This window comes from Microdochium trichocladiopsis (assembly GCF_020744255.1).
Source record: "Microdochium trichocladiopsis strain MPI-CAGE-CH-0230 chromosome Unknown B0I36scaffold_3, whole genome shotgun sequence".
Classification (NCBI taxonomy): Eukaryota; Fungi; Ascomycota; class Sordariomycetes; order Xylariales; family Microdochiaceae; genus Microdochium; species Microdochium trichocladiopsis.
The window spans coordinates 4183825-4206643 of NW_025763546.1; the positions used below are offsets into that span (position 1 = coordinate 4183825).

The following is a 22819-nucleotide window of genomic DNA, read 5'->3' on the forward strand; positions in this document are numbered from 1 at the left end:
GCGTAACCCTGCATGCGAATTATATGCCCGGGCATGGATCGACCGAAAGGGGACTCAACCCGCGCGCGCGCGCTCTCTGGACCCCTGCTCATCCCCTGTTTCCTCCCCCGGTCGCTCCAACCCTTGAAATTGAGAATCTCCCGCGTGGCAGAGGCAGGGATACCCTAACGCCGTTTGGGGTCGAGGTTATGGAGGACCAGCGAGCTTCTCTGGTCGTCTGGGCCGTTCGGATCTCGACACTTTATTCATGCATTTTTGCCGTCTCCTCGTCTGGCATCAAGCATTAACTAAAGCCGGGAATAGAGGCAGGCACTCCGCCAGACTTGCGCCCCATCGCGCTTTTGCGTGGTTATCTTGACTGTCTTGACTTGCTTACCTGACCAGCATCCTTCCCCTTTTAGAAGAAAGAAAAGGACACCAGTACACACGCGTCCCCGAACGACGTAGATTGGCATTCAGTGATCCTGGCGAGCCCATCAGCTCGCCTCGCCCTGAAGAATTGGGGCGGCGCTGATATCACAATCACCACAACCATATCGCGGAAGATTTGGGACTGATGCGTGTAGGACTTTTTGTCAAACGCTGAATTTTCATGGGGATATCAATCAGAGCGTATATTAGCCAACGGCCCCTCTTCCACCAGCCGGGTTTAGTCTGGTCCCAGGCCTACGCACGCTTCCCAAATCCGTTCAAACCTAAATCTGCCCACTTTATCCTCTGCTGAGCCTATAAGCCTCCGGTATCGAAATAGTAGATGAAATCCAGGCCTCTCTGCCAATATAATGGTTTATATTCCCGGATACCTATTTTTTTTTCTTCCTTGTTTCCCTTTTGCTTTGGCTGGAAATACTCGTGATCGTGACAGTTACTTGCGACCTTTTCTTTGAACAAGTATCATCCAAGTAAGTGGTAGAGTTCTTTGACGAGTAGCTAGTATAGCGTGGAGACGACTTTATATCAGAGCTAGCATCGTAAAACTTGGGCAAGGATGAGAGCACACAGCGGCGTGCGTGTCTCTGTCACCCGAATCAAAGCACGCCCTTTCACCACTCTAAGTAGCAACAGCATCCCGCTCGCCCTGCCCGTACTGTCTCTCGTAGCATTCCGTAGCAGAGGATAAGGACTTTGAATGACCAGCAAAGACCATTCACGGGCCCACTTCGTCGAAAATGTATTCAACACCAGCCTGAATACGAAGAGAATGACTTCGATGAGGGTGCTGTTTTTGTTTCGTGGAAATACATTCGGCTCTTACTGACCGTTCGAGGGCGAGGCCGTTTGCAAGAGGCGGTGTTGTTTGCCGCCGTCCAAAATTTTGGAGCAGAGCTGATTTGGTGTCGTAGGTGGCGAGCATGTGAACTCCAGACGAATCTGGAGACGTCGCGTGGTATGTAATGCAACTCGTTCCTCCCTTTACTGCGCACCTGCCTCATGTTCACCTAAAGCGTGACAGGGACTAGTGATCATTTTCGGGGGCACTGAAAGCTCACAGAGCAGGGACACTGCAGCCTATGGCGGTGTTTACTTCACCCTCCAATGCCCTACACGTTTTCCGGAGCACGTCGATTGCTTCTCGCTGCTATCCTAAACACGCCACTCTCCCTTCGAAAACTCGAGGAAATCGACTCCTGCTTACGGCATCTCAACAGCGCGGCTTCTTTATTGCAAACCGATACTTGCTCTCACCCTTAGCTAATCTGGCAATCTTCCGAAACTACCCTGGCTTGCACTTCTCACTACTGTGCGTAACCACACACCTCTCCTTTCAACGACTTCTGAGAGCATCATTAGCTCCTGCTCACGGTATCTCGATAGCGCCGCTTCACTAGAGAAGGTTGCAAGGCGAGATTCGCACTTGCACAGAGTCAGCCTGGCAACCACACAAAACACCTTTCCACTTCCCGCTGCCGTTGCTGACCTCGCAGCTCTTTCTTCAACCACACACGAGCATTACCAACTCTACTTCTCGCAGAAAAGCTCAGGAGTCACTTCGACGGCAGGTGCAAAACAACGTCGGTTTTCACGCTCGTGCTTCCGCCCATCTCTTCGACCAGCAAACCCCACGCATTGGCCAACAGACGTTCTGTGAGTTCATGAATCTCTTGCTACAGGAGTGTCACCTTTTCCGTGAAGCATGATTTTCCGAGCCGAGCTAGAAATCTGAAGACCATCCTTCCTTCAAGACCTCACTTCTCTCTTGCCTCACCACCACCACCACCACATCAACTGCGGACAACAAGTACACCAACACAACTTCGATGCTCCCGTCCTCTTCTCTCGGCTTCTGACACTCTCATTTCTGTTTCACATCACCATAGACTCACAGTCACATTTTCTCTCGCACGCACTCCTGTACTCGGAAAACATCTTCCCATCCTCGAGTCTCGACTGTCCATACTTCACAACCACTACGGCCATTCACTAATGAACGACCGCTCAGAGTTTCTTCGATCTCTGTGTGACTTATTCCTGATCTTTTAGCCTCCACGTGTCTTCTCGCACTGTTTGCAACCTACAGGTGTGTGCTTTCCTGCCCTCCGGTCACTTCTCTCCCTCCAACTTTCATCTCTTCCCCTTTCACCACGTGGCGTTCACAGCCCGTTGCTCTTCCGTTCCGTCTTCTTGAGCACCTTCTTGTTTCATAACTACTCTGCTTCCGCTTTTCACAATCTGCTATTACGCTCTCCCTTGGCCAGGTCAGCCTCGTTCCAAACTCCGTGTCTCACCCTCGAGCACTCTCAGCTCTCAGGTACTTTCTGTAGATCAAGCCTTCATACCAGAAGTAGCCTATTCGCCATCCTCCATCACTTTCACACTTGCCACTTCTAGGGTCTTGCCGGGTCATCCAAGTTGGGCGTCTTACATCATCAAACATCACGTGGCGTCCAGGTACTCTTCTTCAACGATTCCCAACACATCTCCCATTGAAGCGCCACCTTCACCTTGTTCATCGCTTTCCTGCTCGCTGTTTACCAGGACTTGCGCTGTCCCCCAGCTCAAGCCTTGCACACAGAAAAACCTTGAGCTGACAGCTGACAGCTTCGGCACAAGAATTCAAAGCAACTTCGACGATAAGTACTTGGTCTACATACGCCACGAGCTACGCCTCTTACCTCTTATCCTGTGGGTTCGCTTCTCTTTTCCAATGCCAAAACTGCTGCTCTGTTATCATTGGAACGAGGACTGACTTTCTCACTTTTACACAGGTCACGGCCCTTGCTTGTCAACTACAGTACCAATATCCTTGCCGACCTCAATAACCGTCGGCCGACCTTTCAATCATACATCATGGCATCGAAGTTCAATCTCGAGCAGGACGGTCTGGGACAGCAGGAGCGCCTGGCATGCAGAAGGATACAGGAAATGTACTGGGCTCTTCAGTTAGAGCGTGACGCAGCATGCGAGATGCTCCTCGACAGCCAGATCCGGAACCGGCCTGTCCCCAGGCCACGCGCAACCACAGTTGCTGAGCTGGCCACTACTATCTACTATGCACCCTACACTATGTCAGTTGCTTTGCTCATCGCGTGTGCCGAGAGATCGCTTGGGTACCGGGTTCTCTTTTCAGACGCCTGGGTGTTCGAGACCATGGCCGGCCCTACCTGGCTCATGCTCAAGATGGACACCACGAGTGGCACTTCCGTGCTCCTCGTCGGCTCGAAGGCTGTACTGATCACCAACGCTTTAGTGAATCCGAACGACCGCTATCGCAACAGTATGACACCGCGCATGGTGCAAGAGGTCTGGAACAAACAGCGAGAGCTGCTGACAGAATTGGGTAACCATCTGAGATTGCACCCAAGCACAATCGCCTGGTTGCTGCGCCAGGTGCAGTATCACGATCCGACCCAACCGCCCAGCAATACGCGTGCGCGGCGCCAAATCACCGATACGATGGCGCATGACAATGGCACTGCATCACCGACATTCTACCAACTGATCTTAGATTGGGCAGTTGGTTTCGGACAGATCAACAAGTACGCCATGGATCGTTTGCGGGAGAAAAGGGAGTTGTACCTCATCGCCGCTGGACCCATGGCTATGGTTCTCGAAGAGGAGGTCAAAAGTACAGGTGAATTTGACGCCCCCGTCAGTCCCCGTGGAATACGTCTCCAGAACGAGAGAGCCCAGGAGCCACGCAAGAACCATGCCAAGCCAGTGACAATCGCGATGATGCATGCCAGTACCCACGGTGAGTGGCCAGGTTGGTTCCGCCCCAATGCCCAGAAGGCTCCCCCGTCCCAGCTGTTGATCGACGAGATCGGTCGCCTGGGTTGGACACCCAACATTGATGTGGCGACACTCCAGATGGAGGAGCCATCCGACGCTACTGCATCCACTACCAACGGCATCGCTACGAGAGCAACACGGAACAATGCAGCGCCGCTGATGCTCACTGAGCTCTACCCTGAGCTCTCTGATGTCTTCGCAGTCTTCAAGTATGTGGCCCGCCTCTTCGAGTTTGTCAGTAAGCTCGTTCTTCCATGCTTGTTTCTACTCTCGATCCTGGTAATTTACCTTGTCCTGAAAGCGGCTGGTGTCACCGTTCAGGATCTCATCTTGAAACCCTTCTACATCGCGTTGGAGTATTGCCAGCAGAGTATCATTACCTGTGCTCAGCTTTTGAAGCAGAGTATCATTACCTGTGCTCAGTTCCTTGTGATCTGTCTTCAATGGATCCTGAACCATCTCGACGATGACAGCAACAACGCAACCGCTAATCGCAGCCAGGGTCCAGGCAGCGTCACTGGCATGAATGCGTGGTTCATGTAGACACTTTCCGAAGTGTTTGCCAATGGAGAGCCTTCGTACAACTAGTGATCATTCTAACGGCATGACTGACAGGATATTTGCGGGTTCATTGGAAGAAGGGCCGTTCAGCCATGGCGTGATCCACAACAGCTTCGCGACGGCATTTAGGGGGGCCTAGAGTCGTGCAAAAGTGGCATCGACTTATCACTCTTGTTTTGCACTACTCCCAAATTTTCGAACATCACTCAATATGGCATTCCATAGGAGAACTCACCATTAGCTTTGGGACGGACCTGCAATCGTGCGAGCTCATACCGGGCTCCCGTTTCTTATGTTTCAGACAGCGATAAGGCATACAATCAATCCATGAAGACTTGCAGTGTCTCTGAATGCATGTTGCGTTATGTTTATATGTGATCATCAGACTGGTCGGCGTTAAGAGCCATATATTTCACATCTACAGTTTCGCCTTCTTTACGTATTGAAACTAATTACAAGAAAGAACAGCAGGGCCGTCACGATCATGGCCGACTTTGACACACGCATGGAGTATCACAAACATGCACAATCGGCCGTCGAGATCAGAAAGTATTTGGGTCGAGCTGACACGGTCTATTTATTCGACCGAGAGAACCCTCCTAGACACGTCATCTTGGTCATGCTTGATAAGCCCGTACATGATATGTATATATGTATATGCTCATACCCGTCGAGGTACATCATAATAATCGTCGTTAAATCGTTTCCTGAAACTTTTTTCCCAACATGTATTAGGGCAATTAGACCTTCTCGCCAGGGCGCTGCTCGACGTGGTCGGCGTGGCCGCTGAGGCCCAGGGCGCTGGCCTCCTTCTCGTTGTGGACCTCGTCCTGGAGGTCGGCGTCCTTGTTTCCGTGCAGACCAATCTTGTACCAGGGCAGCTCGAACAGGCGGTTCATGCTCTCGAGGGAGCGGCCGGCGGTCTCGGGGACCGAGAACCACACCCACAGACCGCCCAGGACGGTCACGGCCGAGAAGCACCAGAAGGTGCCCGCGGGGCTAATGCCGCCGTCGTGAACGGGCAGCAGCATATTGGGGACGGCACGCGAGTTGCCGTACTGGTTAGCAAAGTGCAGGGCCATGGCCCACGAGGTGGCGACGGCGCGGATGCGCAGAGGGAACAGCTCGGCGGTCAGGAGATACTGCATCGAGTTCCAGCCAAGCGCCCAGCCGAAGCCGGAGACGTAGATGAAGGCAATGGCAGCACGGCTGAGCGCGACATCGTTCGGCGGCAGCTTGAAGCCCTCGACAACGCCGAGCTCGGGCACCGAGGTGAGGAACGCGGCGATGAAGATGACCGAGATGGCCTGCAGGGAGATGCCGATAAGCAGCGAGCGCTTGCGGCCAATGACATCGACGAGAAACAGCGCGCAGAGGATGGCGGCGACAAACTTGACGATGCCAAAGACGGCACTGGCGAGCAGCGACTCGGTGGTGCCGGAGATGCCGAGCAGAGAGAAGAGGTCAGGCGCGTAGAGGGTGATGGAGCCGGCACCGGACCACTGGGACATAAACTGAACCATGCTGGTGAGGTAGATGCGGTAGAGGTTGCTGGGGACCAGAAACATCTCCTTGAGGATGCCGGTCCAGCTGTTGCCCATGGTGGCCTCGAGCTCCTCCTCGTGTTGGTTGCGAATGGCGCTGATCTCGGCGACGACGTAGGGGTGGTCGATGGGCAGATGGCGGATCTTGGACATGTTCTCGGCGGCCTTCTCGGGGTTACCGGCCTTGACGAGGAAGCGGGGCGACTCATACTGGAAGAAGGAGAGGATGAAGATGAGGCCGGCAAAGATGATGTGCAAGCTGGTGGGAGCAAGCTGTCACGCGTGTTAGTGGCTGAGATGAGATATGAGATGGGGTGATGCCTCTGGAGAAGCTCAAACTTACCCAGCGAGCGTGGGAGGTGTCGCCAATGTTGATCTGGGCGCCGTAGTTGGTGAAGTAGGCGAGGACGATGCCCAAGTAGACGAAGCCGGTGAAGATGCAGGTGCAAAGTCCACGCACCGACGCTGGTGCTATCTCTGCAATGTAGACGGGGCCAACGACGGGGGTCTGGCCGACACCGAGGCCGGCAATGAAGCGGCCGGCGTAGACGAGGCCGAGGCTGCCGTTGTTGCCCATGAACATGGCGATGCCGATGACCCAGAGGACGCAGAGCTGGCGGGTGGCCCAGATGCGGCCGATCCTGTCGCAGACGAGGAAGGCGAGGAGGGCGCCGGCGACGGAGCCGATCTGGACCATGGCCGAGATGTTGCCCTTGATGTTTGTCTGCTCGACGTCCGAGTAGGAGCCGTAGTTGATGAGCTTGAGGAAGTCCTTTGACTTCATGGCGCCGTTGATGAGGCCCTCGTCGACACCACGGGCGGCGCCGAGGAGGCCAAAGGAGATGACGGCGAACCAGAGGCGCCAGTTGAAGACGCCCTTGGGCTCGCCGAGCTCGCCGAGCTTGAAGACATTGATGGGCTTCTTGGGGCCGCCGGCCATGATGGGCAGTGGGTTGCTGACGAAGACGCAAGCAGGCTCTCTGCTGGGAAGGGGCGGGGGACAACTCGGGAAGGGTTGAGATCCTGAGAGAAATGAAGAGAGAGGAAGGGGGGAGGTGGACGGCACGAGGCTGGAGAGACACAAAGGTCACGAGGCCAGAGGAGAGGCAGCGGAGCGGGGGAATATATATGTGTGTGGTGTCGCAGCCATGGCGGTCCAGTCCTGTCCCAGACACGAAGCTGGGGTAGGGATACCTCTGGACAGGACTGCTACATTGTGATTGTGGAGGGGCATCCGTGGAGAAGCTGGTTGGGGATGCCAAGGCGCCTGGTCATGGCTGGTGCGAGCAAGCGGCGGCGACGGTGGTGGCGATGGAGCAGCAGGAGCGAGCGAGCGAGCAGTCGACGGGCTCACCGAGTCAACCAACGCGCTTGATTAGAGATGCGGTGTCATTGGGAGGGACGTGACTGGCTGGAGTCAGTCAGTCAGTCATCAGTGAGTGTCCAGTGAGGGGCCCCGCCGATTCGACCCGGGGGGGTTCCCCTCACAGCACAGTCCGTCTCTGCGGAGATGGGCATGGGCATGGACATGGGCATGCCTGGTCTCCCCCATCGCATCGTGGAAAATTCCCTTGACTAGGCTGGAATGACCTAATTAGTGGTGGTGGTGTGGTGTGCAAGTCAAGGTTGTCGTTTGTTCTCTTACCCAAGCGCGCCTGCCAAGCGACTTGGCGCAAACCTTTGCAAGCCACACGACCCGGTTTCGGGGTCTTGGCTGTCCATCCCACCGCCAACGGCTCTTTCCCTCGATTCTCTTTCGTGTCGCTTCGCCCTCCCAAGCCTGCCCAGCGCCGCCAATCCAGTGCCAATTCCCGGCAAGAGCCCCCAAGCTTTGCTCGGCAAGTGCTTGCCCTCGCCTGGGCAGCGCCTTCCGCCTTTGGGCTTCCTTGGACCCCGTCCAAGGTGACCTCATCCCGCCCATCTGCCTCTTTCTGCCTCTCTCTGCGTCGTCGTCATCCTCGCCTTGTACGAACAGGTCAGTCAGTTGCAAGACATGCCTGTGTGTCTACTCAGCAGTCCATGGCCGGGGCGGCATCTCACTCGCGATGCCAAGGAGCCAAGAAGCCCTTCTGTCTGGATGCAGGCGTGCTGCCGGCCACAAATCGCACGATGGCTCCACCACCTCTCGCGGAATCTGACCGAGCCGCTGCCACCTCGTGGGCGCCTGCCCCTATCGCGGAGCCCCGTAGGTGCGCCGCTTCTCCCACGTTTCCCCATTCAGGCAGCCCCCGACGGCAGACTCTGGCCGATGGCCAGCTGCATTCAGACTTTGCGCCTCGAGTCGACAGAGCCCCCGTGTCGGTGCTCCCACAGAGCAGAGCCACAGCCGTCCATCATGGCTTCGTGAGCCCTTGTCAGTCAAACCCAATTCACCACACTAGGCAATATCACGGGAGGGGCTGCATCTCAGAATTTCTTTTGACACAATACGAACCCACGAAAACAACGCATTCCCCAACCTCCGCCTCCCCACTTGCTTGAAATTCCTGCGGGGAGCGTCTGATGGGCTCTAGAACCCCCTCCCCACTCTCCACACGAGACCTTGTCCTTCACTTTTCTTATGGGGCCTCGTAGTCTGTAAGTCAGAGAACACGCGCTGGCAACGAAGCGTTCGGGGTGGGGCGGGACCATTCAGACGCATCCTCTCCGCCCTCTGCCGATCCCAACTCTTCAGCCGCACCACGGCGGTCTCCGTGGAGAAAGTCGATGAACGTCGAGGACAGATTACCATGGGACCAAGCCGTCGTTCCCAAAGACCCATCCGTATGTGGAAAGGCGCTTTCAAATCGGCCGCTCACTTGAGTGGATTTGGACGTCTTGGCATGCATCGAATCAGCAGCCGTTGGAGTTCGCCGCAAGAACCACGACCCGAAACATGAGGCCGTATGGTTTTTTAGAACAAAGCCGTTGCAATCATCACGGTCCGACGACATAGTAGACGAAGTATGAACAGTCGGCGTACAAACGTCGCCCAGTTGCTATCCCCAGGGACGCACAGTTTCTCAGTCCTTGACACGACCACTGGCATCTTCATGCAATCGAAGTGGCCCTCGTGAGGCTCTACCGAAGAACGTCTTGACTCTGCAAGCGCCGCCTGCATCAGAACCGCAGGAATGGATTGGAGAGCCTCAGATACCGCTTAACTTGGCTAAGACCCAGGCTAGCAGCCAGCACATCAGCTCAGCTTGTCTCTACTATGCCGTGCCACCCGACCAGGCCGTCCCCATCGGAGCGACCCGGATCAAGATGATACATGCAGATCAACCGCGGGGTCAGTCAGCCAGCGGGGAACAGAAGCTGGGGGAGAGCTGGAGAGCAAAACGGCGGGGAAAAGGGGGGGGAAAGTTGGGGGAGTTCTATCAAGCAAGCCACACTCACTCGCTGTCCCAACAACGTAACGAATCTTCAGGGCCATCGAGGAGGTGTGCCTCGTATATACGCTCGGAGGTCGGGAGAGCTCGTACGAGCAGGCTGAGACTCTTGGCATATTGACTGTGCTAAGTAATAGTGGTAGGCTGCCGAGGAGAGCGGGTGTCAAACAGAGACGATGTGGATACATTCTCGTGGTATGGGGAGATGGCGTTCCAGGGGGGTCGGCAGTAGCATCGTCTTGGCGGGCTGGCAGACTGCCTACAGCGGCTATATGGCTCAGCGCGTCGCAGGAATATGGATGCATCCATGCACGCGAAGGGCAGCACGCGATTCGGGAGGTTTTGATAAGGCAAGGGTTGGTCTGGGCAAGCATGAAGCCTCCGTCTAAGCTAGTGCCGTGGGCGGGGCGGATATCATGGAGTCGCTAGCATACGGTGTGGAGGCGGGGAGGAGATCTGGCTTGGGGGAAGCTGGGGGAGATTCTTTCTATTTGGGGAAGGTTTCATCTAGGGAGCGATTGTTCGGGGGAATCCGGGTGGTGAATCATGCACGACGACGACGACGACGACGACGACGCAGCACATGCAATCCAGAACAATGTGAGTCGTTGGGGATTGTGGCGCATCCCGTAGCTACGCTGCGCCGCCTTGGGGGAGTCCCCCATTCGTGCCTCGTGGGCGGGAGTTGGGGATTGGGGAAGGAGAGAGGCTATGATGATCTGCGGGGGACTTGGGGCCGGCCAATGTAGTTTGGCAGACAAAACGAAGAGGCCTAAGAATAAAGACAAAAGAACACGAAGAAAAGAAGGGGGATCTTGAAAAAGTTGGGGAAACGCGGGGAGGGCTCGTAACGGGGCTGGCTCGAAATGGGGGGGACGGGGTGGGGGGAGGCCCTAAGAATGGGGTTCTGCTCTACTTTTGGCACAAAGTTCGGCCGCCGTGGACGCCTGCCCCGTATTGTATCATCTCAGAAAAGGCTGCCGGTTACTCCTAACCAGTGAACTATTCCCCCCCGGGACTTTTAATATGACCTGTTAAGAACGGGAAAGAAGAATGGTAATTAGGAGCTGTGAAAACGGAATGCGGCTCCTGGTGATGAAGAAGAGAGATGGATTCCTGAAGCTGGGTGTTCCCTCACGGGGATGTCGGTGCACCGTGATAGTGCTAGTGCGCCTGACGAGGCTGGCATATTTCGAGAAGGAACGCCGTATGCCAAGATGCGCGTCAAAGAAAAAAAGTGCGTGTAAGACCACGATCCAAGTAAAGAATGCATCCTCCAGTAACAAGATGAAAAGAATTGCCCGACGCTTCAATTTCGCAAAAACTCCCAGGAACAGGGTAAACGTGCAGTAAATCCAGCGCTAAAAAGCTTACTGACATAATACGTAAACTTTAGCGTACTCCAGCCGCCGTGCCTGAGGCCTGGACCTGGCCTGACATGGCATGGCATGGCGTGGGTCTTCTTGTCCACGCCAACATCTTGCATCTGGGCCCCTCCAAACTCAAAAAGACGCCTCACGCGCGTGTGCGGCGCGCTTGGGGGTTCCAATGTCTTTTCGTATAAGCTGTCTCTTCGTAAAAGCTGTCCCTCGTAACAAGTGAACGCGTCACCAGTTCCCCAGCCAAAAGTCGTACACGCGTAAGCATGTTACCCGAACTATGTAAGGGGGTAGGGCCCGCCACAGTGGCGCGCGGAAACCCGCACCAGGGGGGGAAAGGGGCGTCGAAACAAAGTTTCTTGGAGACGGGCTAGAATAGAACACGGGCTCGGAATCGCCCGAGAAGCCTGGTACTGATTTGGGTAAGCTTTTGTCTAGCCGACATATATAGAAAACTAAGGGAAAGCGCTTATCCGGCCCGGCACACGTTATTCTCGTTTTTGTTCGAACCTCCACCGAGGTAGCCCACGATGGGAGTCGGCACTTACTGGGGACATTATGGCTCTGCTAGAATTGGCCTCAATCCCAACGGGCCCTATGTGACAGATGGTTTCAATTTTTGTTTGCAATGCCAGGTATTCATGGATGATATGATATGCTAAGGAAATATTCACTTTTGCAAAAGAGCGCAGCAAAAAATGGTACAAACACGCATTACACGACACGCTTCCTCAAGCGCCCCCCCCCCCCCCCCGGACGAATCACATCCCATCCCATCCCTAACACACATCCCTTTCTCCCTAATTTTACAGCTTCAGCACCTCCCCAGGGCGCCCAATCAGCTCCTGCATGACCCCCTCCAGCTCGTCCAGCAGCTCGTGCGCGACGGGCAGCCAGTCGGCAAACGTGACGACCTCGAACATGAGCGAGTCGCCGTCCTTGCCGACAAACGCCTGGATCTTCCACTCGCGCAGGGGTTCGTAGTGCGGGTACACCGTCTCGAGGCGGCATGAGGCGATGCCCTTGCTGCTGCTGTCGCTGCTGCTGCCACTGTTATTGTCACTGCCACTGCTGCCACTGCTGCCACTCCCAAACGACATCTCCTCGACGTGATACACATCCTGGTGCACGACCGTGTCGAACCAGTAGTCGCTCTCCGGCCCGTCGGCGCCCTTGGCCGGATCAACCTCAAACCCCGGGCCGAAGCACCCCGCGCGGATAATCTCGCCCAGGCCCATCCCCTGGTGCTCCGCGCTGGCAATGTGCTGGTGCTGCACGTGCCGGAGCAGGTCCGACGCCGTCCACTGCTCGCCGAACCGCACCCGCACGGGGATGTACTGCCACGTCGGGCCCATGACGGCCTCGGCGGGGCCGGTGCCCGGCACGTCCGTGTTGCGCCCGCTGACCACCTCGCCGAAGGTGACGTCGCGGACGCCCAGGCGGCGCGCGAGGCACAGCGCCCACGCCGCCGTGGGCAGCGTCGCGGTCGTGATGTCCCGGGAGCGCGCAGAGATGTCGACCGTCCGGGTGATGTCCCCGGGGATCTTGCTGGTCAAGGGTGGGAGGTTGCTGGGCCGCAGCACGCTGAGGCTCGCGCCGTTGAGGAGGTCCGCCCAGTAGGGAGTGCTGCGCGGGATGCAGTTGTTGATGGTGTGGTAGACAAACCTGGAGAATGGCAGAGATTGAATCACGCTCTTCTCGTCGCCCTCGTACACCGCGCCGAGCTGGCGGATCAGAGGGACGAGGCAGATCTCGTCGTACTGCGAATGCGAGATGCGCAGGGCGAGACAAGACCGGTCGTCTGCGCCGCGGACGTAGAAGAACTTGACGAAGCTGGAGCCCAGGGGCAGGCGGAGCTGCACGTCAAAGTTGCAGAGCTTGTGGGCAAACTTGTCAATGTTGCCCTCAATGTCGTACTCCTCGATCGCGACATCGAGGTGCTCGAGCACCACGCCGTAGCAGTCCCGGCCGTGCTCGACAAAGACCGTCCGGAGGATCTCGTTCCGGGCGACGAGCTCCCTGCAGGCTCTGAACAGACGGCCCGTGTCGACATTGCCCCTGAAGTGGAAGAGCTCGTAGCGGGAGGAGTACCTCGGCATCATGGCTGTGCCGCGGACCGCGACGTGCTGCAGCGGCCGCGTGGGCAGGACATCGAGGATCTTGGACGGCTTCTGCGCTACGAGCGGCTCAACTACCTCTCGCACAAACTGCTCCTTGTCCTCGGCAGCCAGCAGGGAGAACGGCGCCGCCTGGACCTCTTCGGCCTTGTCGGGCGTGACGTCCCGCTCCTTGCAAATGTCGGCCATGTCGTACAGGGTGCGATGCTTGAAGATGTTGGCGACGGAAAGCTCGATCCCCACGGCCCGAAGCTCAGAGACCAGCTTCATGGCGCCAATCGAGTCGCCGCCGAGCTGAAAGAAGCTGTCCTCGAGACTGATCTCGTCCTCTGCAACGCCGATGATGCGGCTCCACGCGTGTCGCAGCTTGCGCTGCTTGGCCGATGTGGCTGTGACGTGCTTCTTCTTCTTTTGCACCGTCGTGGCGGGCGCGGAAGTAGGGGCCGAGCGCTCAACAAGGACAACCTTGCCGTGTTCGTCGTGTTTTGCAAGTCGTTTGGTTCGGAAAATTTGCCCAGCAGAGTCTTCAGCGAGCCACCTGGGACGGGGCACCGCCTCTACAGCAAGCTGTGATGCGCTACACTGAACTACCAGTTCTCCGATGGCACCTGGAGGGACCAAACGCTCTGTGTCACTCGGGTCTACGATCCAGGTGTGTGTAATCCCTTCGACTGCAGGATCTAGCTTGAAGCCTTCCAAGCTAGCCGCGCCAGTCTCGCTGAGCTTCTTGAGCACCGAGATCTCGTCCTCCTCGACAACCCGTAGAGTGCCCACGCTAGCATCGGGCTGCTCGCAAAGAGCTTGGATCATACCACCGAGCTTGACAAGCATCTTCTCGAGCTGCTGCGACGACACCATCTTGGAGTCGAAGCTCGCCATGATGAGGAAGCCCTGCGGGTCGAGCGAGCACACCAGCATCAGGCCGTAGGTGTTGAACTTGAGTGCCTCCTGGGCGGCCTCGTCGTCGCCCGCCGGCACGAACCCGTCGGCCGGGCTGAGGTTCTCCTTCTGCTCCTGGTTGTTCAAAAACGGGAAAACATGGCCCAGCCCGGAAGGCTGCGAGGTGGATTCATTCGTCGCCTCGGATGTGCCTTCGGCGTCCGTGCTAGGATGCAGCACAAGACCCGTCCTCAGCTCGCATGCCTCGCGAGCGTCAGGGCTCAGGCGCCGGATGTGCTGCAGACCAAAGTGCTCGTGCGGGATAGCGGCAATGGACTGCTCGTGGATGTCTTGCAAGTAGCTCCGGACCGACGTCGCGGGATCAACGTTGACTCTTACAGGCACCGTCGCAATCATTGGGCCCTCGATCTCGTCTACGCCGGCGACAGGCGCATTGCGGCCAGTTAGCGTCTCGCCAAACACAACGTCGTCCGAGCCCATGTACTGCGACACCAGCAGCGCCCACGCTCCACGGATGACAGTCGCAATCGTGGTTCCCGAGGCAGGTCGGGTCGTCTTGACGTAGTGCTCGAGCAGAGAGTCGGCCTTTTGCTGGTAGTCCTTGAACGGCAGCGGCGGGAACTGCTCAGAGACGGCACCTACGAGACGCTCGCGCCAGTACGTCGCGGAGCTCTCTGCCTCTCCCTCGCCCAGAAACTTGATAAAGTGCTTGAATTCGGCGGGTCGTTCCGTAGTGAGGTTGTTGTACGCGCGGTTGACTCGGTCCACGATCAGAGGCATGCACCACCCGTCGTATAGAGCGTGATGCATGGTCAAGGCGAAGTGAGACTTGCCGGTAGACGCCTCGCTTGTCACGACGCCATAGCGAACAAGGGGCTTCCCGAGTTCGACGGGCTTGGTGCGGTCAAACTCGAGATAAGCATTGAGGCTGCCTCCTGGCAAGTCCGTGCAGTCAAAGTCGTCCTTGACCACGACTTGGAGTAGGCCGTGTCCGGGCACCTGCACGATGCGAGTCCTGAGGATTGCCGATGTCTGCGATGCGCTGCGGAATGCCTCCCTCAACCTCAAGGCGGCCTTCTCGCTGGGAAGCTCGACTACACGCTGAGCAACGTAGGCCTCGCTGACCTTTGCCGACAGGGCCATCAACGCCTCTTGCAGCGGTGTGCACGGGTAGATGTCGTCAATCACCGAAGGCTCAATGCCGCAGAGCTCTGCACATGCCGCGCGTGCGGCGCTCTCCGACCAGCTGTCCTGAAGCAGAGAGAACGGAGCAACATCAGAGATGGGCTCGCTCGAGTCGTGCTTGCTGACGAGAGCCATCTCGGAGAGTACCGGGTGGGTCAAGATGTCGGCCACCGAGAGGCTTACACCGGCCGTTCTCGCGGCAGCCACCAGCTTCATTGCGCGCAGCGAGTCGCCGCCGACGACGAAGAAGTTGTCGTGTGCGCCGATGGTCATGTCGCTGCCGAGCACCTGTGCCCAGAGCTTCGCGAGCTGCTTCTCCATGGGCGTGCTAGGCTCCCTTCTCTCCACCGACAGTGCTGCAAAGCCCGCGATGTCCTTGCGGCTGAGTGATGCGCCCAGCTCGCGTAGTCGCTTGCGGTCCGTCTTGGCAGACACCAGCTGGGGCATGATATGAAGGGGTATGAATGCGGCAGGCACCATGTACACGGGCAGGTTCACAGCAAGGCGAGACGTCATGGAGCCCAGAGCATCCTGGACAGACGTAGACAGCGACCCGAGCAAGTCGTCATTTTCGCCGACCAAGCCGGCCCGCTCAGCCACGAAGGCGACCAATGTCGGCTCTCCCGCCCCGCCGCCGGGCTTGATCACCTCAACCACGACACGAGTCTCGGGGGGAAGGTTCTCGCGCATGTGGTGCTCGATCTCTGCAAGCTCGATTCGCTGGCCACGCAGCTTGACCTGCTGATCGCCTCTGCCGACGAACACGATTGTGCCATCCTCGGCATACCGGACAAGGTCTCCAGTCTTGTAAAGTCTGCCTTTCCGGCCTTCATGTCGCGGACTTCCTGCGGTCAGCCATCTCGGATCATTAATGAAGACCGCGGCAGTCTTCTCCGGCTCGCCAAGGTAACCGGGGCCAACGATTGGTCCCTCGACGAGGAGCTCGCCAACTTCTCCCACGGGGACCAGCCGGTCGTGGTCTGCAGGGTTGACGATCCAGATCGATGCTCCAACGCCCCTCCCTATGCTGACATGGCTCTTTGTGCTCTCTGATCCGACATCGCCATTCACAGTGCAGCCGACGGTGCATTCCGAAGGCCCGTAGGCGTTGATCACCCTCGTGGTGCGGCTCCAGGCCGCGGCGTCGCCAGCTGAGATGGCCTCGCCACCGAGGCCAAGGACTTCCAGCGACGGGATGATGTCGGCATCGAGCACGCGAGCGACCGAGGGAGTCATGGCCGCCAGGTTGATGTTCATCCGGCGGATCGCGCCGCTCAGGTCGTTGATGCGCTCGGCGTCCGAGGGGATGCAGAGACAGCCGCCCACTGCCAGAGTGCACAGCATGCAGTCAATGGAGACGTCAAAGGCGTACGAGGCAAAGTCCAGGACCCGCGAATGTGCGCGGTAGCCGACAATGTCTCCGCGTGGCACGGCACCGCTAGTGAAGTTCTCGTGTGTGATGACAACGCCCTTGGGCTTGCCCGTGCTGCCTGAGGTGAACTGGATGTAGAGGTTAGTGCTCGGCGGGACCGCCGGCAAGGGCGAGCTCGTGGTGTAGGTGTCGAACTGTGCCTCGGAAACGATGATGTGTGTAGTCGTGGGTGCTATCCGCCTGCCGTAGTCGGCCTGGAGCTCCGAGGTCACGATGACCGAGGCACCTGTCTGCTCGACGATGGTGCTGAGCCTCCCTTCGGGCTGGCTGGGGTCCATGAGGGCAAAAGTGCCTCCGGCCTTCATGATGGCCAAGACGGCCACGCTCGTCCATCGGGACTTTTCGAACAGGAGCGGGACGTTTACGCCCGGCCGCACTCCGACAGACACGAGATGCGCGGCCAGGAGGTCGGACTTGTGCTCAACGTCATGGTAGGTAAAGTCGCCGTCCCAGGAGCTGATGGCGGGCCTTGAGGGTTCCTTGCGGGCTTGCTCTGACACGAAGACCTGCATGCAGGTGGTGATGGTTGGGGGTACGGGGGAGTTCCAATCCCATATCCTGATGAGATCGTCGGCTGGGATCGTCTCTTCTTCAAACTCTGTGGGCGGCGTTGAGGCCTTACTGCTGGCGGCTGCTTCATCTGTGTGTGCTTGGTCCGGGATTGTTGTGTATGGTTGTTCATGCTGTGAAGCGGGGAGCTCCGCAGGGGCTAATGTTGAAGCCATGACGTCAAGGAGTCTGCGGTCTTGATCTATGGCTACCATTCATTGATCCTGAGGTATTTGAGGGTGGAAGGAGAGGAAGATGAGCTTAGAAGGACCGGCGTGTGTGTGTGTGGAGAAGGAGTCGAAAAGTACAACATGACGAAGGCGAAGGAGTGAATGTGCCCAGCGAAGGCCAAACATTTTTTGCGAGGCCCCCGCCGCCCAGGGGGACGATCCATTCATGGGCCAGGCGACGATTTGGAGCCGACAACGGGCGGGCGGAAGTGGGAGCTCCATGTGGACGTGGTGTGGTGGTGCTAGCGGGCAGGACCGGCGCTGTGGGTGCCAGCGGTGCCACTCTGGGCGGATCTGATAACTCAATGGGGGATCTGATAAGTCGAGGTGATTTGCTGCGCGGGGCGGGGATGGCGTCTCTGCAGGCAGGTGGGCGCCTCTATAGGCACCTGCCGCCACACTCTGCTTGCAGCAGCGTGCAGCATGTCCATGTGCCATTGTCTGCAACGTCGATCGTCCTGTGCGTGACCCTGTGTTGCATTCGAGGCGTCCCCCAGAGGGATCGGTGGCGCTGGGCTGCTTGCTGCGCTCGAGTGCTGGTGACCTGAACTGGCCTTGATCGCTGAGGGCGGTCTTTGCAGGCCACCGCGAAGGGGCTGATGTGCCCTGGATCCGCCGCCTTGGGAAGCGAGGTGGGAAATGAGACCAGGGCAGGGCAAAGCAGGGCTGGCAGAGCCACCAGTGAGTGCAGTGAGTGCATTGTGTGTGTGTGTGGAGATCTGCCCCCACAGCGAGGAAGAATCTGATTAGATCAGATTAGATAAAAATCTCGGCACGCATCAGTGCGGACCCCACTCTCGGTAGTCAACACGCACCCTGATTGGCCTCGGGGGTCCCTGTGGATCAGTCCATGCTGGGAAGCAGTTTTTCATCATCACATCCGGTGTCGGACCACGCGCCGTCGTCGTCGTGTCGCCCGGCAGGGGTCCAACTGCCACCTGCCTGACACAGCTCGCGCATGTGATCTGGCTCCAGTGCATCTCCCTCGGCTAGGCTGTACGGTAGGGCTGCTTGATCACAACGGATTGATGCCCGTGTCTGCATTACAGAAGGGTCACCCCACGGGCACACGACGCACCAGTCACAGTGGCAGCGCCTCACGTGCCCAGAATCGGCCAGCACGAGGTGGTCCTTTGAGCAGATAGGCCTTGGAAATCTGCACGTATGTAGAAGCTGCAGTCATGAGTTATATTATTACTTGACCATCACCATCTCACTTCTGCACAACGGCTTTCGCGCCGTCAGCGACAACACAAAACCAACCCCCCGCATAACAATTCTTAATCACTCACCGGAGGTCATGACAACAGCATCGCATGAGGACTCTCTTTCAGAGCACGCGTTGGTCGCATCCCGCGGCCCCCTCTCCCTCCCCAACCACCACCACCCGCGGCAGCAACCATCATCCCCGCAGAGCGGTGCCACCCTTCTCGCGCCGTCTGTACAAAAGGCTCTGCGTCGAAAAAGCATAACCAGAGGAATCTGGAGAGGGTATTCCCTCGACTGTCCCCTCTAAGACACCCTTCTCGCCCCACACAAGGGCAGGTTGCTGGGAAAATACCTCTGCTGCATATCACAGGGTGTCCTAAGACAAATATCAACATGACCACCCGGGAATTAGACTCCCCGACATGTCGTGCACCTGTGCCAGCCACCCGTGCAACACACAAAACCTGTCAAAGCGCGCAAGGGTGATCCCGCACATGCACCGGCACGGGTAACTAGAATTGGGGATCATCGCACATGCAACTGTGAAGTTTATTGTTTAGGTAGTAATACTGGGCGGTGTCTGGGGAAACACGGGTCAATCATGTTGGGCGTGGTGCTTCTCCTTGAAACAAGGACAGGGTCACAGAGTGAGTGAGCGCATGCATAAGGCAGCCCGGCCACCATGTCTGTGCGGCGCGCCCGCGTCTCAGCGCGAGTCTTAGCGCATGCGTATGTGCGTATGTGCGTATGTGTGTGTGTGTGTGTGTGTGTGTGTGTGTGTGTATGTGTGTGTATGTGTGCGCGCGCGTGCCGAGAGAGAGCGTGTGTGTGCCTGTCGAGCCTGCGTCGAAGTCTGACAGCCCGCAGGTCACACACACACTACCCACTTGGTAGCCCGCGGGATCGACCATCTCCACCCCAGAAGCCAGAAGGGCGTTGTTCCGCTCCATTATCCCAAGAGGGCAAGTGATCGCCAGGCAATTACTGATTGCGATCATCAGCCGTCTTCTAGCGGGGTGACAAGCGCTGCTAACGTGGTGGATGATGGAGTTGGTTCCGTGGCTCGGATAACGACAGAAGCTGAACCCCGATCCCGCGTCCTAGTAAATGATGAGGAATAACAGGCTGGTGCGCATGTATTCAAGGTTGCTGAAACACGCAGGTATCGGCTGCAGCCCAATTTTGAACATATTTTCTGCATTTCAAAGAAGACCATTATGGATGTGTACACAGTAAATCTACATCATCTGTCTCGCGGCGACCTGCGCCATCTGCCTCCCAGTCTAGTACTTGATCGTAACGTCCCTCGAAATGGTGATTGCCTTCGAGTTCATGCCTTCCAGGCTGCCGTGCTCAGACGCCGCCGACGAGGTAATGTGTGTCTTGTAGTTGGTCGGGCGCAGCTCCGTCGCATCGTCGTCTGAATCTATCCGCTCGAGGTGGCTCTGGTGTTGTGATCTGCCAAAGGGGCCGTCGTCGGGCAGTGTCGGCCGCTTCGAGAACTTGGGCTTCCACGAGCTGCGCACCGTAGATCTGCTCTTGGAGGTGGTGTCCGCCTGGCTTGTGTTGCCAGTGCGTGGCTTGGAACCAACGCCGTAGCCGCTGGACTTGTTCCTGGATGCGTACGAGCTGGAGCCGAAGATTCTGGGCCAGAACCGGACGAGAATGACACGCACTAGATTCAAAGTTTACAGTCAGCGCTGCGCAAGGGGACGCTCCCGAGAAGTACTGAGCTGGGAGACTTACTCGAAGGCATGCAGGCGCACATGATACCAACAGTGATCTCGACGGTTGACCAGACTGAAACACCCCAGTAGTCGAAAGTGGCGTTGGAGCTGCCACGGAATTGCACCAGGGATGCGAGGCGAACAATGGAAATGACCGTGACAAAAGTTCCGACAACAACCACTACGAAAGGTCAGCACTGCTCTTGGGAACCACGGGGAACCACGACTCAGCAAGGCCTCTTACTAGCTGCAACACCAAGCTTCTTCTTCCAGTGCAGGTTGAGGGAGCTGATCTGTGAGAGGGGGAGGTACAACATCCAGAGGTCCAAGGCGATGCTGATGGCTGCGTTCGACCAGGCAATCACACTGGTATCTTTGCATTGAGCCTTCTTGGCCGGATCCTTCCAGCCTGTCCAGTTGTAGCTGACGGGGAGACACTGGAGAGCGGCGGCAAGCACAAAGGAAACTCCAAATAGGACGACGACGACAAGAGTGCCCCAGAGCATACGCCGGACCGATTTGTCGGGGAAGATGCGGAGGTAGAAGAACAGGATCGAGATCTTGAGCATGGCGACCTCCGTGAAGTACAGCAGTGTCACAATCCAGAAGGTGAAGGAAAAGTTCGTGATTTGATCCGGAGTCAAGGTCCATATGTCCTTGCCAATGCCAAACTCGGCTAACCGGACGTTGAAGACGGCCGACGGAACGCAGACCAAGACTGTGGCAATCATGGACCAATCGTCGGCGCCGAGGCCCATCTGCGTGAGGAATTGCTTGTAGACGACGCGGACGAGGACGAAAACGACGGCAATGATCATGAGGACGGTGACAATAACGTTGTACTCGACGCCGCTGTCATGTGGAAAGACACCACACAAGGTGCTTGTCGTGTTCTTGACCACTGTCGAGGCAAAATGTCAGAAGGCGCCATAACAGCATGGCCCAAGTCGACCAAAATACTTACCCAGCATGTCCTCAATCTTGCAGCTCAGAGCCACGCAGCCCGTCACGGCTGCGGTGTAAGCCGCATCGGCACAGTGGCAGGGAGTGTCGGTGATGGCGCATGTCGAGCTCGCGACGGCCTTTTGGAAGCAGGGAATCTGGACGGAGAAAGATGAGCAACGTGTCACCACGACTCCAGCGTCAGCGAGCTGGCTGTACTTACAGAACACGCGGGAAGACCGGCCTGCGCAACAGTCAGGCCCAGTAGCGAGAAGAAGAGGACGATGGAGGTGAGGAGGCGCATTTTGACGGTTGTGACGGGTTGCCTCGTCGACGACCACGAAACTCTATGATGGACGACGAAGACGAGCTCGACAGAGAATGGGGCGATGGAAATTGATCATGTAAGGGCGGCACGTGTGTCTTACATATTTCGACGTGTGCAGCAGAGTCCCGCAGGATGTGAAAGCTTTCAGCTTTGAGCATCTGTAGGCAATGACCCAGGTCGGCTCCACCAGGGATCCAGAGTGGCTGTCGCCTGTCGCTCTAAGCGGGCCGGGGCGGTGGGGAAGCCGCGAAAGCGAGGGTTGACTGGTCCGAGGTTGTCTGGCAATACGCAGGTATGAAGCATCGACGGGCGTGTTTCACCCAATGAGCCGAGTTCGCCATCGACAGCGACCTTGCAAGGGGCCTGCTGGGCGTGGGGCGCGGATGCCTGCAACAGGGAGGGCCCCCGGCGCCATCGAAGTAATAGACCAGAAGCAGGCGAATGGAGCCATGCTTGGAGACTTCTGTGGTTGTTGCATTCTGCGTTGCAGGCCCGCAGCCCTCGGCTGGCTCGGAACCACTTGCGAGTAGGCCCTAGTCCTCTAAGGTAGTAGGCAAGCTTGGCAGGGTTGCTGCGGGTGGCAGCACGCGGGATACGAGGCTCGACAACTGCCGTGACCTGCCACGGATCGGCAGCAACAGCAGCGGTGACCTTGCAGGAGGCGGCGTGCTGGCGTGCGTGCTTCTGGAGGCGGTCACAGGTGCCTTTTGCGCGGCACGAGCACGCTACACCATATGGATGTGCCGGTGGCCTGGCCTGGCAAAAGGTACCTGCATGCGGGTAAAGTGTTCGTCAGGACTGGAGGGGTTGGCAAAGCGGCCTGGCAGGGGTCAAACAGTTGATGCAGAGCCTGGGCAGGGGCCAGTCCGATAAGGTTTGGCGCCGAAGAATGGATGTTCATGCGAGGCGCCACCATCACTCATGATCTGCGCCAGGGCCAGGCGGACGCAGAGAATGGGGAACCTTTTGTTCAAGGGGAAGAGAACAGGCGGCGCGGCCCCTGGCTGTAGTACTGGTGCCGCCAATTGGCGGCAGAAGGGTGGCAGAAGGGTGGTACGAGGCTGGTAAGATCACGACACTTCTGGGAGTGGGCGTCCACTTCAAAATGGGGTGGC

At 57.5% G+C, this 22819-nt stretch overlaps 4 protein-coding genes across 4 annotated transcripts; 1 reads left to right on the forward strand and 3 right to left on the reverse strand.

Moving 5' to 3' along the window:
• The first annotated feature begins 2949 nt into the window (after positions 1-2949).
• On the forward strand, positions 2950-4868 carry B0I36DRAFT_319335 (uncharacterized protein). Its single transcript, XM_046153401.1, has 2 exons — positions 2950-3123; positions 3207-4868. The coding sequence occupies exon 2, from the start codon at positions 3289-3291 to the stop codon at positions 4771-4773; it is 1485 nt and encodes a 494-aa protein (XP_046016004.1). The 5' UTR covers positions 2950-3123; positions 3207-3288; the 3' UTR covers positions 4774-4868.
• A 314-nt stretch (positions 4869-5182) lies between these two features.
• Positions 5183-7702, reverse strand: B0I36DRAFT_265319 (quinate permease). The gene is made up of 2 exons (XM_046151197.1): positions 6679-7702; positions 5183-6608 (listed from the first exon to the last, which is right to left on the reverse strand). The coding sequence occupies exons 1-2, from the start codon at positions 7273-7275 to the stop codon at positions 5532-5534; spliced, it is 1674 nt and encodes a 557-aa protein (XP_046016005.1). The 5' UTR covers positions 7276-7702; the 3' UTR covers positions 5183-5531.
• A 4155-nt stretch (positions 7703-11857) lies between these two features.
• On the reverse strand, positions 11858-15396 carry B0I36DRAFT_319344 (uncharacterized protein). Its single transcript, XM_046153402.1, has one exon. The coding sequence runs from the start codon at positions 15243-15245 to the stop codon at positions 11892-11894; it is 3354 nt and encodes a 1117-aa protein (XP_046016006.1). The 5' UTR covers positions 15246-15396; the 3' UTR covers positions 11858-11891.
• A 4491-nt stretch (positions 15397-19887) lies between these two features.
• B0I36DRAFT_382528 (uncharacterized protein) lies at positions 19888-21841 on the reverse strand. The gene is made up of 5 exons (XM_046160919.1): positions 21600-21841; positions 21399-21534; positions 20679-21335; positions 20454-20615; positions 19888-20382 (listed from the first exon to the last, which is right to left on the reverse strand). Exons 1-5 carry the CDS (start codon positions 21678-21680, stop codon positions 19991-19993), a joined length of 1428 nt encoding a protein of 475 aa, XP_046016007.1. The 5' UTR covers positions 21681-21841; the 3' UTR covers positions 19888-19990.
• Between the last annotated feature and the right edge of the window lie 978 nt (positions 21842-22819).

What these genes read in the sequence shown, in the direction of transcription:
- B0I36DRAFT_382528 (XM_046160919.1), bottom strand. Translation starts at nt 21,680, where the DNA reads ATGCGCCTCCTCACCTCCATCGTCCTCTTCTTCTCGCTACTGGGCCTG. An exon ending in CCGGTCTTCCCGCGTGTTCT is followed by an intron (nt 21,535 to 21,599) that starts GTAAGTACAGCC and finishes TTCTCCGTCCAG; the next exon opens with ATTCCCTGCTTCCAAAAGGC. An exon ending in CAAGATTGAGGACATGCTGG is followed by an intron (nt 21,336 to 21,398) that starts GTAAGTATTTTG and finishes TTGCCTCGACAG; the next exon opens with TGGTCAAGAACACGACAAGC.
- B0I36DRAFT_319344 (XM_046153402.1), bottom strand. Translation starts at nt 15,245, where the DNA reads ATGGCCCTGTCGGCAAAGGTCAGCGAGGCCTACGTTGCTCAGCGTGTA.
- B0I36DRAFT_265319 (XM_046151197.1), bottom strand. Translation starts at nt 7,275, where the DNA reads ATGGCCGGCGGCCCCAAGAAGCCCATCAATGTCTTCAAGCTCGGCGAG. An exon ending in ACACCTCCCACGCTCGCTGG is followed by an intron (nt 6,609 to 6,678) that starts GTAAGTTTGAGC and finishes CACGCGTGACAG; the next exon opens with CTTGCTCCCACCAGCTTGCA.
- B0I36DRAFT_319335 (XM_046153401.1), top strand. Translation starts at nt 3,289, where the DNA reads ATGGCATCGAAGTTCAATCTCGAGCAGGACGGTCTGGGACAGCAGGAG.